This window comes from Nerophis ophidion, linkage group LG24, assembly GCF_033978795.1.
Source record: "Nerophis ophidion isolate RoL-2023_Sa linkage group LG24, RoL_Noph_v1.0, whole genome shotgun sequence".
NCBI lineage: Eukaryota > Metazoa > Chordata > Actinopteri > Syngnathiformes > Syngnathidae > Nerophis > Nerophis ophidion.
Genome location: NC_084634.1, coordinates 26754327 through 26770039, shown reverse-complemented (window position 1 = coordinate 26770039; position 15713 = coordinate 26754327). Strand labels below are relative to the sequence as shown.

At 37.3% G+C, this 15713-nt stretch overlaps 1 protein-coding gene across 2 annotated transcripts in view; it reads left to right on the top strand.

Moving 5' to 3' along the window:
- jag2b (jagged canonical Notch ligand 2b) overlaps window positions 1-15713 on the top strand; it is a 188770-nt gene that overhangs the window by 117692 nt on the left and 55365 nt on the right. For both annotated transcript variants that reach the window (XM_061886391.1, XM_061886390.1), the window contains exons 6-8: window positions 7019-7149; window positions 10412-10531; window positions 11773-11886. In XM_061886391.1, coding sequence (XP_061742375.1) covers window positions 7019-7149; window positions 10412-10531; window positions 11773-11886 — 365 coding nt within the window. The remainder of the gene's footprint in view (window positions 1-7018; window positions 7150-10411; window positions 10532-11772; window positions 11887-15713) is intronic.

The window sequence follows — 15713 nt, the reverse complement described above, 5'->3', positions numbered from 1 at the left end:
TCTGTCCACTAAAGACGCTGAGATCATTATCCATGCGTTTGTTACGTCTCGTCTCGATTACTGTAACGTATTATTTTCGGGTCTCCCCATGTCTAGCATTAAAAGATTACAGTAGGTACAAAATGCGGCTGCTAGACTTTTGACAAGAACAAGAAAGTTTGATCACATTACGCCTGTACTGGCTCACCTGCACTGGCTTCCTGTGCACTTAAGATGTGACTTTAAGGTTTTACTACTTACGTACGAAATACTACACGGTCTAGCTCCATCCTATCTTGCCAATTGTATTGTACCATATGTCCCGGCAAGAAATCTGCGTTCAAAGGACTCCGGCTTATTAGTGATTCCCAAAGCCCAAAAAAAGTCTGTGGGCTATAGAGCGTTTTCATTTCGGGCTCCAGTACTCTGGAATGCCCTCCCGGTAAAAGTTTGAGATGCCACCTCAGTAGAAGCATTTAAGTCTCACCTTAAAACTCATTTGTATACTCTAGCCTTTAAATAGACTCCCTTTTTAGACCAGTTGATCTGCCGTTTCTTTTCTTTTTCTCCTATGTCCCACTCTCCCTTGTGGAGGTGGTCCGGTCCGATCCGGTGGCCATGTACTGCTCGGCTGGGGACATCTCTGCGCTGCTGATCCGCCTCCGCTTGGGATGTTTTCCTGCTGGCTCCGCTGTGAACGTGACTCTCGCTGCTGTGTTGGATCCGCTTTGGACTGGACTCTTTCGACTGTGTTGGATCCACTATGGATTGAACTTTCACAGTATCATGTTAGACCCGCTCGACATCCATTGCTTTCCTCCTCTCCAAGGTTCTCATAGTCATCATTGTCACCGACGTCCCACTGGGTGTGAGTTTTCCTTGCCTTTATGTGGGCCTACCGAGGATGTCGTAGTGGTTTGTGCAGCCCTTTGAGACACTAGTGATTTAGGGCTATATAAGTAAACATTGATTGATTGATTGATTGATCTCCGGGTCTAAGTTGAATGTCTAAATTGACCAACTTCTCGAATAATGGCCACCACAACCAATTGAGCAAAAATCAGCTAACAATTGAGGTAATGGAACTCGCTCTATTCCGCCATTAAAGCCCTCTAAAAAAAAATAAAAAATGCCTCCATCTAGGTTTTACAGTATAAACACGCTGTAAGTATATATGTAATGTAGCCACAGGCACAGTCACAATAACATGTTTACCCATTTTTGTCGTTTTGTGCATAAAGAGGCGTATTAATTTCACAGATGCATCACAACGTTCGCTATTTCCTTCAACAACAACAACAACAACTACAACTAAGCATGGCAGACTTCATTCGAGATTACTTTAGGACAAATGATGATCCACAACTTTATATTTTTGAGCCTGAATATAAAGAAGATGAGTTACAAGTTTTAAAAGCGGAGTGATAAGCATATCCAGCAAGTAGCATTATTGCGAAGTGCTAAACAAGAAATACAAACAACGAACATATTAAAACAACCAATGTCTGGTGGGATGTTGATAGCTTCCTGTTCCACAAACGAGCGTGTTTTCTTGTCTTTCTAGCCATCTCCGGGTCTAAGTTGAATGTCTAAATTGACCAACTTCTCGAATAATGGCCACCACAACCAATTGAGCAAAAGTCAGCTAACAATTGAGGTAATGGAACTAGCTCTAGCTCTATTCTGCCATTAAAGCCCTCTACAAAAAAAAGCTTCCATCTAGGTTTTACATAATATACACGCTGTAAGTATATATGTAATGTAGCCACCGGCACATTCACAATAATATATTTATGTATTTTTGTCATTTAAAGCATCCAGAGGCGTATTCATTTCACAGACGCATCACATTTCCTTCAACAACAACTACTACTAACCATGGCAGATATATCAGACTACTTCAGGACAAACAATGATCCGCAACTTTATATTTTTGAGCCTGAAGATAAAGAAGATGAGTTCTAAGTTTTAGAAGCGGAGTGATAAGCATATCCAGCAAGTAGCATTATTGCTAAGTGCTAAACAAGAAATACAAACAACGAACATAATAAAACAATCAATGACTGGTGGGATGTTAATATCTTCCCGTTTTGAAGGGGGCGGCAGGGGAAGCTTCCACAAACAAACATCTTTCCGTGTCTTTCTAAGTTGAATGTCTAAGTAGACCAACTTTTCGAATAATGGCCACAACCCTCTACTATCCAGGAGAGAGGCTTGATTTATAACTTAGAATGAACTTTCATCAACTCAGAGGCGCAATATGTCAATAGCTGCATAAGCTAATTAGCCCCTTTGTGATCATGGCACCGCTAAAAGTAGTTCTTCAGGTTTAGCGCTAATAATAACAATATCACTGATACTAGGTAAATTTTCAGGTCACAACATGTAAATCGAGTATTGTTGGCGATTTTGAAAATGTTTAAGAGCTTTATGGGGGATAAAATTAGCTTAATTGTTAGCCACCTCGTACTTACCGTATATATCGAAATAACTATTCCCCTTTTACAGGGGTCTTATTATGCAAAACCAACTTTACTTACTTATTGGTACTTGTTTTTGTGAATTCAGGATCCCCACAACTACAGAAAACTTGAAACCATGGAAGCGTTAAGACTGTAGGACTTTATTGAGTGAGTATTTTGCATTAGTTGCGTCAGCGGATATCTCCATATATGGTTGCGGGTTACCCGAAGACCTTTGCGCCATTTTAATCCAGGTGTAGCCAACAAATTCCTTCTTTTTCTCTATTTTTATGTCATGGCGCAGACGGGCTCGTACGTGCACGTGCATCCTCCGCTGTTGCCATTTGTAATACAAAGTAGCGTATAGTTCCAACTTATATCTGTCAGGAGAAAGGGCAAACATTTACAACATGGCTGACGGAGAAAGAAGACACCGTTCTAGTGGTGATATGTTAAAAAGACCACCCACCCAATGGCGCTTCCTGAAGAGACAGTCAGAAATCGGCGTAAACGGTCTGAAAATCAGAATCAATGCAACATTTTGACCAAAGAACCACCATTACATGTTATGGAGACCGCAAAGGAAGTTTTTTAATGTAGACAAATGACCCATTTTATCAGAATTCAGCATTGGAATGTCAGCAGTGTCTAATTCAGGGGTCACCAACGTGGTGCTCGCGGGCACCAGGTAGCCCATAAGGACCAGATGAGTAGCCCGCTGGCCTGTTCTAAAAATAGCTCAAATAGCAGCACTTACCAGTGAGCTGCCTCTATTTGTTAAATTGTATTTATTTACTGGCAGGCTGGTCTCACTTTGCTCGACATTTTTAATTCTAAGAGAGACAAAACTCAAATAGAATTTGAAAATCCAAGAAAATATTTTAATGACTTGGTCTTCATTTGTTTAAATAAATTCATTTATTTTTTTACTATGCTTCTTATAACTTTCAGAAAGACAATTTTAGAGGAAAAATAGAACCTTAAAAATGGTTTTATGATTTTTAAACACATCCTTTTTTACCTTTTAAATTCTTTCCTCTTCTTTCCTGACAATTTAAATCAATTTTGAAGTAAATTTATTTTTTTATTGTAAAGAATAATGTAAATAAATAAATGGGTTGTACTTGTATAGCGCTTTTCTACCTTCAAGTTACTCAAAGTGCTTTGACACTACTTCCACATTTACCCATTCACACACACATTCACACACTGATGGAGGGAGCTGCCATGCAATAAATACATTTTAATTTTATTCTTCATGTTAGCTTCTGTTTTTTTTGACGAAGAATATTTGTGAAATATTTCTTCAAACTTATTATGATTAAAATTCCCAAAAATTATTCTGCCAAATCTAGAAAATCTTTAGAATCAAATTTAAATTTTATTTCAGTCTTTTGAATTCCTTTTTAAAATTTTTGTTCTGGAAAATCTAGAAGAAATAATGATTTGTCTTTGTTAGAAATATAGCTTGGTCCAATTTGTTATATATAACAAAGTGCAGATTGGATTTTAACCTATTTAAAACATGTCATCAAAATTCAAAAATTAATTTTAACCAGGAAAAATTACTAATGATGTTCCATAAATTATGTTTTAATTGTTTCAAAAAGATTCAAATTAGCTCGTTTTTCTCTTCTTTTTTGGGGTGAATATTGAACTTTAAAGAGTCGAAATTGAAGATAAACTCTTTCAAAATTAAATTTTCATTTTTTTCCTGTTTTCTCCTCTTTTAAACAGTTCAATGAAGATTTTTTTTCATCATTTATTCTCTAAAAAAAAACCTTCTGTAAAAGGAAAAAAAATGGACGGAATGACAGACAGAAATACCCATTTTATATATATATATATATATATTTTATATATATATATATATATATATAATATATATATATATGTGTGTGTATTTATTTATTTATTAAAGGTAAATTGAGCAAATTGGCTATTTCTGGCAATTTATTTAAGTTTGTATCAAACTGGTAGCCCTTCGCATTAATCAGTACCCAAGAAGTAGCTCTTGGTTTCAAAAAGGTTTGTGACCCCTGTTCTAATTGAATCCATTGACATCCATTTCAAACAAGAAAGCTTCTCACATTTAGAAACTGAAAGTATTTTGTCTCTTCTCAAAGAAGGCTTGCCTGTCACACGTTCACAAATGCCTGGAATTATTACAGCGACCCTTTGGAAACGGGTTCTGGCAAAGGCCTTTTTGAACGCTTCACCTTGTTTTTCTTGCAGCAGCGGGTGTACAAATCTAACAGCGAAGGGCACAAGTCATTCAAACTCGACTAAATGGGCTGCGTAATGATGAAGTAGTAATGTAATGCTATATAAATAGTGAGTGAACCTTGTATACCAACTAGGAATCGGAACTGTTCACATTTGAACCAATATGGTGTCTGGGAATCGATACAGGTACTCGACGGTACCAATTTTCGGTACTATTGTGTGTTAGTAAATATTGTTTTTGGTATTATAATAGCGGCTGTCCAGTTGTTGTATCTTGTTTTATTATCATCATGTTATCCAAATGTCACTTTAAGTTGCAAGTCCAAGACGTTAGATGTAGTGTTTTGTTTTTTTGTTTTTTTTTAAGCCCTAACAATGTTAATATATTACCAACCAGAATTTTGATTGTAAGGTTTTCGTTAGCAAATTTGGAGGCGTTGAAATCGCCATGTAAAATCGCTAATGCCAATCAGTAGCATGTCAATAGTAAAGCTTTTAAGTTAAAGTGCCAATGATTGTCACACACACACTAGGTGTGGTGACATTTGTCCTCTGCATTTGACCCGTCCCCTTGTTCACCCCCTGGGAAGTGAGGGGAGCAGTGAGCAGCAGCGGTGCCGCGCCTGGGAATAATTTGGTTGAATTAATGTACATTAGCATTAAGCCAGTGAATTTTTGGAAAAGTGGAGCCTGACTCAACTCACGTTGGAGCGTTTTTCTTAGTCAATTTCTTTAGGTAGTTTGGCTAGGTCCGCTCTCAGTGCTGCTTCAGTGATCGCCAAGTTCGAAGAGTCTGGCTAATAGTCGGCAACCAGGCAACCCAGGTATGGTAATATGGCACCGGGGATTTTACGTCAATCGGTGCTAGTAGGACCGGCGGGACTCGGTTTTCAAAGTTTTTTTTTTTTTTTTTTAATGGAAGTTGAACTTTCTGGATGAACTTACAATTTACTGTGAACTACAACAGATACGTACATTTGAATACCAATTAAAGCAGGTCAGTTCATGGATCATTCCTTTTTGTGAATTTTGCTGTGGCGCCTTTAGTGAGATAACATCAAGTCTTTCAAAAAGTACTGCAACAGTAAACAGTGTGGCATGTGCGTTGAAAATTTTAGAGAAGTTTAGCTATAAGGGTTACAGTGCTTTTTAGGTTCTTCCTAAAATTCCCCCCAAATATCCCTAACTTTTTTATGAGTATTTTTGGCTGGAGAAGTTAGTGCATCCATACGTGTTCGTCCACCTATGCGGGCTTCAGAGTGGGTGTTTTTTTTCATCTTGACTTTCACAAGGCCGTGTTCAAGCAGTGACATGCTCGTATTTTTTAACACAAATCTGTAGAACGGTGTTGGTTTTGTTTTCACTCTTGTATGCTCGTGCATTGGAGTTATTGTGTTATTATACAATAACACTAACACTATATATATATATATATATATATATATATATATATGTATATATATGTGTGTGTGTGTGTATATATATGTAGATGTGTGTATATAGGTATATATGTGTGTGTGTATATATATGTGTGTGAAATGAGTTTATATGTGTGTATGTATGTGTGTGTATGTACAGTATATATACGTATATGTGTATATGTATATACATTCACAGTATATATATATATATACATACATACACGTGTGTATATATATATATATATATATATACATGTGTGTGTGTGTGTGTGTGTGTATATATATATATATATATATATATATATATATATATATATATATATATATATATATATATATATATATATATACACACACACTGTGTGTGTGTATATATATATACATATATATATATATGTTTATATATACTGTATATATATGTATGTGTAGGAAAAAATCACAAGACTACTTCGTCTCTACAGATTTGTTTCATGAGAGGTTCCCTCAATCATCAGGAGATTTAAAATCTCCTAATTGAGGGAACCCCTCATGAAACAAATCTGTAGAGATGAAAAAGTCTTGTGATTTTTTTTCCCCACACATACATATATTGCATACAATATATGTATATAATACATACATATATTACCACGGTATTGAGCACAATTTTCTGGATAATCTAATTAAGATATATATATATATATATATATATATATATATATATATATATATATATATATACACGTGTGTGTGTGTATGTATATATATATATATATATACACGTGTGTGTGTGTATGTATATATATATATATATATACGTGTGAAAAGATATATTTATACAAACATTTTATTCGGTCAATCAACTGCATCTTTGTGTGGACTCTACAATAGAGTGTATGGTTATTTTTGTATTTGATTGTTGACAATGTTGTTTTGTGTATGTGTGCACAGGTGCAAGTACGGCTGGCACGGTGACTTCTGCAACGAATGTACGGTGTTCCCGGGATGCGTCCACGGCACTTGCAGCGTGCCCTGGCACTGCGACTGCGAGAGGAACTGGGGAGGCCTGCTGTGCGATAAAGGTATGCTCAAGGTGCCATCACCTCCCACGCCTAACATAGTTGGCACACGCTCTCATCCTGCAGGCACTCTCAAGCCTTTTTAAGAAGCCATATATCAACAAAGATCATTCACGGGCGTACAATAAAAATGTCACTTGGATATACTTTAGAGCAGTCAATGTGCAGCCGGTGTGTTAGTGAGGTGTACGGCTGCAAAATTAGCATGTGTCCAATACCATGTTATATAACCCTGAAGTGTATGGCTGTAAAATGAACTAAAAAGTTAGCTTGCTTCAAGCACCAAGTTATATGGCTGATGTGTTTGACTACTTTATTAGCTTAAGAAGTTAGCATGCTAACAGTTATCATGCCCATACTTGCCAACCTTGAGACCTCCGATTTCGGGGGGTGGGGGGCGTGGTCGGGGGTGAAGCGGAGGCGTTGTTGGGGGCGTGGTTGGGGTGGGCCGTGGTTAAGAGGGGAGGAGTATCTACAATTCACCAACTGGAGTACTGGAGTATTTCTCAAAAAAAAACAACTATATATATATATATATATATATATATATATATATATATGTATGTATGTATGTATGAAATACTTGACTTTCAGTGAATTCTACCTATATATATTTATTATATTACATATATAAATAAAAAGTTGAATTTCAGACGGCACCTATCAAATACACAGTAATAAAAACACAGTAGTTCTACTAACTGTACTGTGCTTGCTGGTTACTAAAAAAAAAACCCAACAACACTTACCTTTCACTATTTGAGTAACCTTTGTTCTGCCATTTGCGTACTGGCTAGAGTCATTTGCCGTCAGGTGCCCAACACCACATAAATCGTTGGCCAATCAAAAAGCAACCCCATAACGCTATAGCCAACATTCACCAGGAGATTGCGACAGACAACATAGAATCACTCTATTACAGACGGCGTCGCCATGGTTGTATTCTTCTGCTTCGTCTCCTTGTGTGTGCAGTTTTTTAATAAGTTCCATAGATGTTGTAACGTAATTGGGCAGGCAAGCTGTTTATATAGTGGGAAGCGGACGTGAAAACAGGCTGTCCCCACTCAGGTCCGCATGGAGCTGGAGGGGGCGTGTCCCCCAGCTCCGCTGAATTTTGTGACATTTTCCGGAGAAAATTTCTTCCGGGAGGTTTTCGGGAGAGGCGCTGAATTTCGTGAGTCTCCGGGAAAATCCGGGAGGGTTGGCAAGTATGATCATGCCACTTACTTGTGTTGCCAGCTACTGATGATTTAGTCATGTTCAGTATTTCTACATTATATACTGTAATATAATTGCCTAAGTGTGAGGGGTGTACTCAGTTTTGTGCCAGTGGACTTTTTTTTTAATCAGTTCAGACGTCTTTCCCCGTTCTCGGACTGGAAACCAGCAGCTGTATAGTTTTACTGCCGGTGCGATTTGAGCAGCAGAAGGGGCACTGGATCCCCCTCACATCCTCCCCGTCACTTGAGTGCACTTTGGGGGATGAGAGTCGCTCCTAAAGATCCCCAGCGGAGACTCGTCCCTGTTCATTTATTTATCGAGCAGCCTTCAGTGTGACCTGCCCTTCAGGCTCAAGCTGGTTTCTAAGGACCGCTTGAAGTGTTTAGTGAGTGGGGACACACACACACAAAAAAAAAATGACAGTATCTTTTTTTGCGAGTCCATGGCTGATGAATAATTGAAAAGATAGACACGTAGATGTAAATACTGTAAGCCTCCCTTTCGTGAGTGCTGGGGGAAACACTCAGTGCTTCCCTTCAAAGTGACAGCTGGTGCTCTCCAGCCGAGACCAAGACGCCGACAAGCTTCCCGGGAACTCCTGGCACCGGCGGGATGAATGTTGGCAGCCAATTAGCAAAGTCGAGGACGTGGTGCAAGCTGATATTCGCTCCAAGAACTTGTCTCCTTCGGCTTCACAGTAACACTTTTCTAGTACTTCACATCTCTGTACAAAAAGTGCTTACATTGCAGAAAAATAGCTGGCAAAATTGAATGAAAATACTAAAAACTAGTTAAATGATGTCCTTGCAGCTTGTTAATTTTACTTGGAGACATCCTAATTTAAGATTTGTATATGTAAAAATTAGCATGCCTTATAAAATAGAAATAAGGATTTTATTCTGAAGACAAGCTTTATTCAACATGCAATTCTCAAATTAAGTATCTTCCAAAAATATCTTACAAAACCCAAAACCTGTGCAGGTGGCACGTTGTGTAAATGGTAAATAAAAACAGAAGACAGTGATTTGCAAATCCTTTTCAACTTATATTCAATTGAATAGACTGCATCAATCCATCCATTTCTACCGCTTGTCCCTTTTGGGGTTGCTGGAGCCAATCTAAGCTGCATCCGGGCGAAAGGCGGTGTACACCCTGGACAAGTAGCCATCTCATCAAAGACACGATATTTCACATAAATATATACAAAACAAATGTCTGAATGTATGCATTTATTGAAAATGGGTTAGAAGCTAATTAAATTAATTAAAAATATGTACATTTTTAATATATATTCATATATAATATATGTATCATATATTATATATTTTTCAAATGTGTATATATATATATATATATTTATTTGTATATATGTATGTGTATATGTGTATATACTGTATATATAGTATAGATTTGTGTTTGTGTAAATATGTATGTGTATCTATATGTACGTGTGTTTGTGTGTATGTATATAAATATGTAAATGTATTGTGTGTATGTATATATAACTATATATGTATATTTTCACGTGTATATATAACTATATATATATATATGTGTGTGTGTGTGTGTGTGTGTGTGTGTGTGTATATATATAGTTATACATATATATAGTTATATATGTATATATAGTCATATGTATGTATTCATATTTATATTTATATAGTTATATATACTGTATATGTATAACTATATATGTATACTGTATGTATGTATGTATATATATATATATATATATATATATATATATAGTTATGTGTTTATATATAGTGTATATTTTTATGTATATATTTAAATATATATATATATATATATATATATATATATAGATGGATATATAGTTCTTTCAGGGGCTTCTTCTGTTACGATTGTACAAACCAAGGACATGCAATCGGCAAATAGTCAGTGACATACTTGATGTTTTCCTCCTTTTTAATACATGGAAGCACCAAAAGTCAAGCAATAACTTGTCGCTGGATATTGTGAAGGTGTGACATTTTTGTCCTTATATATGAATCTAAATTATTTTTGACATATGTGTCTCCAGATTTGAATTACTGCGGCCGCCACCAGCCGTGCGTCAACAAAGGCACGTGCATGAACACCGAACCAGACGAGTACTACTGCGCGTGTCCACAAGGCTACTCAGGCAAGACCTGTGAGATCGGTGAGTGTTTTATGGTCCCTCAAATTGTTGTCTTTGCTTTTACTCCTATGTATTCAATACTACCAGTATACTGTGTTTAATACTTTAAAGGAAAACTGTACTTTTCTCAGAATGGGGGCTATCATCCACAATCCTGATGTTAGACAATAACACACTTTTTTCTTATCTATTCATTCTAAATAGCGAAAAACTGCTAGCATGAGGTGGCTAACAATGCACGTAATCGGGATGAACTATATCACCTAGTAAAGTTCCCCAACGAGCATTCAAAAACCTCCATTCATTATAACGCACTATTTACAGTATTTTGGTCATTTTCAGCATTGTCATTAGTTCTTTTCTTGGCACATTGATATCACAGAGTGCAAATCAACTAACGCTAATTCCGTCAACAACAACAACAGCTTAGGAAGTGTGATTCTATGTTTGCTACCACTGATCATAGCAGTGTCCAAGCCTTGAAAGTGTATTATGTAGCGCTATTGCTAAACATTTTAAATAAGAACATAACAAAACAGTTACTCTGACTGGGATGCCGGCTAATGGGATGGTTGTATCTTTCGGCAAGAGACCTATGGTCTCTGTGAGCTGGTAAATTGAGAATAGTGAGAGGAAATGAGCATCTTGCGGAGTCTTCCAAGCAATTTTGTCGAGCAAGTCGGTCCAGATTTTAAGTTGACCAACTTCTTGTCTTGGTGCCACAACCTTTTGCTAATCAGATGAATTGTACGATATACAGTGTAATGTAGCATTAACGTTAACAGACTCAAAGGCGATACAGCAGCAGAAACAGCTCGAGTAGCTAGCATATTTCTTGCTAGTGGACGGAGAAGCAGCCTGAGGCGCTTTGTCACTTTTGCAGAAAAGTAGTTCCTCTGTGTTAGCACTTACAATAACAATGTCACTTTAGCTTTTGGTTAATATGCTGGTCATTGCATATAAATGAAGCGTTGTTGGCAGTGTTCTTTTTAGAGTGCTGTATAGGAGAAAAAGGCAGACTCCAATTTCCTGCATTGTGCCAGGTAAGTTTTCACTACTTATAACACACAGAAAAGGGACAGACGTGTTCTTGCTTTACATAAGGATTGTGGTTGAAGGGCAAAATTACACAAAACTTGCTGTTTTCCTTTTAAAATGGACATCATAATGGAAGAAAAATAATTTATCTTTAATATAGTGTTACTATTAAAAATAGGCTTGGAAGAACCGAATTAATCTTTTGTGTTTGCTGCCTCCATTAGCCGAGCACTCCTGTGTTTCCAGTCCTTGTACAAACGGCGGGACATGCCATGAAGGTCCCTCAGGGTTCGCGTGCCAGTGTCCGCCGGGCTGGGAGGGTCCGACCTGTGCACACAGTGAGTTTCTCCACACACATCTTTTATTGTGTGCCACTCGGGGGGCGCGCAGTTGTTCAATCTGTTTGTGTGTGTGTGTAAGCAGATCACAGGTCACGGATTATTTTGGTTCTCGGTCCTTGAGATCTCAACATGAGCTTAAAACTGTCTGTCTTCATTTGTGGAAAAAAAACATACAAAAATTATGTTTATGGCGATATATTGTGATACATTTTATATAGTTCACTGATACATTTTAAATGCAGCTACAAATATAATTGTATCTTCTGGGGTTCAAAAAAAAATTGTCTAATTAATTGCAATTCTAATTTGCAATGATTCAAAACGATTAAAAAATTCAAAAATTGATTACATTTTTTTTAAATTTTTTAAATTATTTTTTTTAATCTGTCCTGTCCAGCCACTCAGACAAATCATCTTGTTGATGTAGATGATCATATCTGCTCTACTGATTTACTTTATATAAGAGAAGTATAGGCTACTTCTCTTGTTGCCTTGTTGGTATTTGATGTTAATAAATATTTGGGATGAATTTGACTAAACAACACCCGTTTCCTTTTAAGTTATATAGACATTTTCTAGAGCTGTTTATCTATTTCATGAAGGAATGTAGTTAATCATAGAACTGGCATCCAATGTTGTTAAAAAAAAAAAAAAAAGTATTGTTTATGTACCGAAAATCTATTTGATTTGAGCATCGACTTTTAATCAATTTGTTGCCCCTAATAATATAGTGGTGCCCAAAGATTCACAGCAATATCTACAGCGCATCCGGAAAGTACTCAGCGCTTCAATTTTCCACATTTCATGTTAAAGCCTCTTCCAAAATGGAATGCATTCATTTTCATTTTCAAAATTCTATACATAACACCGCATAATAACAATATGAGAAGTTTTTTTGTTTTTTTTTTAGATGTTGCAAAGCTAAAAAAAAAAAATCACACAAGTATTTGCTCAATACTTTCATGATTCACCTTTAGGAGAAGTCTTTTTGAATACGATGCCACAAGCTTGGCACACCTATCTTTGGGCAGTTTCACCCTTTCCTCTTTGCCCATTCCTCTTTGCAGCACCTTTCAAGCTCCATCATGGTTGGATGTGTTGTGTTGGTGTTTATCCAATATGTCTCTGTACATTACTGCATTCATATTTCCCTTTATCCTGACTGGTCTACCAGTACCTGCTGCTGAAAAAGCAACCCCACAGCTCATTCACCAGGTATCGGCCTGGTGAATGAGCTGTGCCTGGTTTCCTCCAAATATGAGATCTAACATTCATGCCAAAGAGTTCAATCTTTGTATAATCAGGCCAGAGAATTTTGTTTCTCATGGCCTGAGAGTGTTTCAGGTGCATTTTGTCAAACTCTTTACTTAGAAGTGGCTTCTGTCTGGCTGCTATACCATCCAGGCCTGATTACTGCAGAGATTGTTGTCCTTCTGGAAGGTTCTCCTGTCTCCACAGAGGAATGCTGTAGCTCTACCAGAGTAACCATCTGGTTTTTGGTCACCTACATGACTAGACTAAGAATATTGCAGCAATGTTCATAGAGGTCCTGGATAAAATAACAAAAACAATGCTTCCCATCCAACCTGATGGACCTTGAAAGGATAGGTGTGCCAAGCACGATCTTGTTGTCCTCAACACTGCTATTGTGACGTACAAAGCTCATAACCACATGCTGACTGGTTGTCTACAGGAGAGGTTCAAACCTAAGGAGAATCCCTATGACCTCAGAGGTTCAGCTCACTTTCAGAAAGCGAACATAAGAACGAGCTTAAAAAGTTGATGTTTCTGTCAGGGGGATTCATCTGTGGAAGAGCTTGGATGATTCCTTAAAATGTTCCAGTTCCATTCACACATTTAAAAAACACTTTAAGACCAATGTCTTGAAAAAATATATCACTCTTGAATCAACACAGTAGTTAATATTATGATCAATGTTAATTAAAAACTAAATGTGGGATATAAATAATATTGGAAGTATAAATGTTTGTATATAGTATATAATTGGTACAAAGGTTTAACTAACGTGTACAAGGATGTTTCACATGCCTTTACTGTGTGTATAACTGAACAGTGTTTATGTTGTGTACAAGGTGTATTTATAATATGTTGTGCAAAGGAAATTTCATATTTTTTGGAAGCTCATCTTGTATTTGACATTGTTTATAGTGTTAGGCGCAATAGGTGTTCAACTTCAGCCTAAACCCTTTCGGTCTGCAACATTTTCAGTTTATCAATGGACAACTGTGTTTATGTAAAACTGTTTGTTTATTTTGTTGACCACTGACCGAAGAAGTAATAAACTAAAGTAAAGTTTGTGGCATCATACTCAAAAAGACTGCCCTCTCCAAAAGTATCGTGATTGTAAACATACATCTTGACAACCAATATTTTTTTTCTTGGCTCATAGAAAAGGCGGTCGCACTCCCTCCCTTCTCAGTGTCTGCCCTGCTTTCTTGTTTGTGTCGTCCTGTCTTGTTTGACTTTATTGTTGGCTCTTTTTTTGCACTAACTTCCAAAATCTAAACAAGGGAATTGATCCACTAGCCCAGGGGTACGGAACCTGTGGCTCTTTTGATTATTTCGTCTGGCTCTCAGATAAATCATAGCTGACGTTGCTTAACACGATAAGTAATGAATAATTCCGCTGGTCATCACAGTGTTAAAAATAACGTTCAAAATCTAAAACATTCTCATGCATTTGAATCCATCCATCCGTTTCTATCGTACCTGTTCAAGAAGTCGCATTGATGGTCAAAAGTATTTTATTTATTATTGGTTAGCTTCAGAATAACAATGTTATTAAAAAGAATAAGAGATGCACACATTTTTTTTGTTATAATCAGGGAAAGTCCAAATAGAAGAGGAGGCTTAGAATTCTCATGTCAGAGCGTGGGACGACACTACACAAGGGTACAGGTCTACGCGTTTCTGCTCATTGAGCTAAATTGAATCCAGTCTCTGTGTAATTCCTTGCTTCTTGTCTGTTTAATAGATGTCATCAGTGTTTGAACCTGACAGTTGTATTCAGTGTTAAAAGTGTTGTACGGCTCTCATGGAAATACATTTTAAAATATTTGGCTTTCACGGCTCTCTCAGCCAAAAAGGTTCCCGACCCCTGCACTAGCCTCTCAACCAAATTGACAAGCTCTCTGATTCGGGGGAACCTGCCTGTTCTGTTGGAACAGTTGCTGCTGGACACGCGACAGCCTCTCTGGAGAAAAGGAGTCCCGTGTGCCTAGGGACCCTTTTCGGTCTCGGAAGATTGCTACATCATGATACCAGGACATCTGCTAGTTGGAGTAAGCGTTGTCCTGGTGTTGAGGCAAATTGGAATATGCTGGCAGCCGTTCAAGGTTCCCCTAAAGCTGCCACAAATAATTGGAGGATACAGGCAGAACTCTGGACATTCTGGATTTGGCGATTTTGGATTAACGCAAATTGGACAACATCGAGGGAGCCGTCTGCCCTGCAAGACAATTACAGTTTTTGCTCACTCAAACACACAAACATTCTAATTTTGATTGTCTTCTCATCTGAGTTCAACGGCTAATCCAATTTTGCAGTTGCCCAAATAAACGCGGGAGTATTTATTTTATAGAAATACAACAAGCCGGGTGGGAGAGCGGGCTTTCTGCTCCGCTGCTCGCAGTCTGTGGAACTCTCTCCCTGACCACCTTAGGGCACCTCAGACTGTGGGTGCTATTAAAAAAGGCTTAAAAACCCTTCTTTTAAAAAAAGCCTTTTTATAGATATGCATACTAGTTCTAGCTATTTGGCTGTTCGAGTTGTTATATTTTATTTATTTGTATTATCTTTTTATT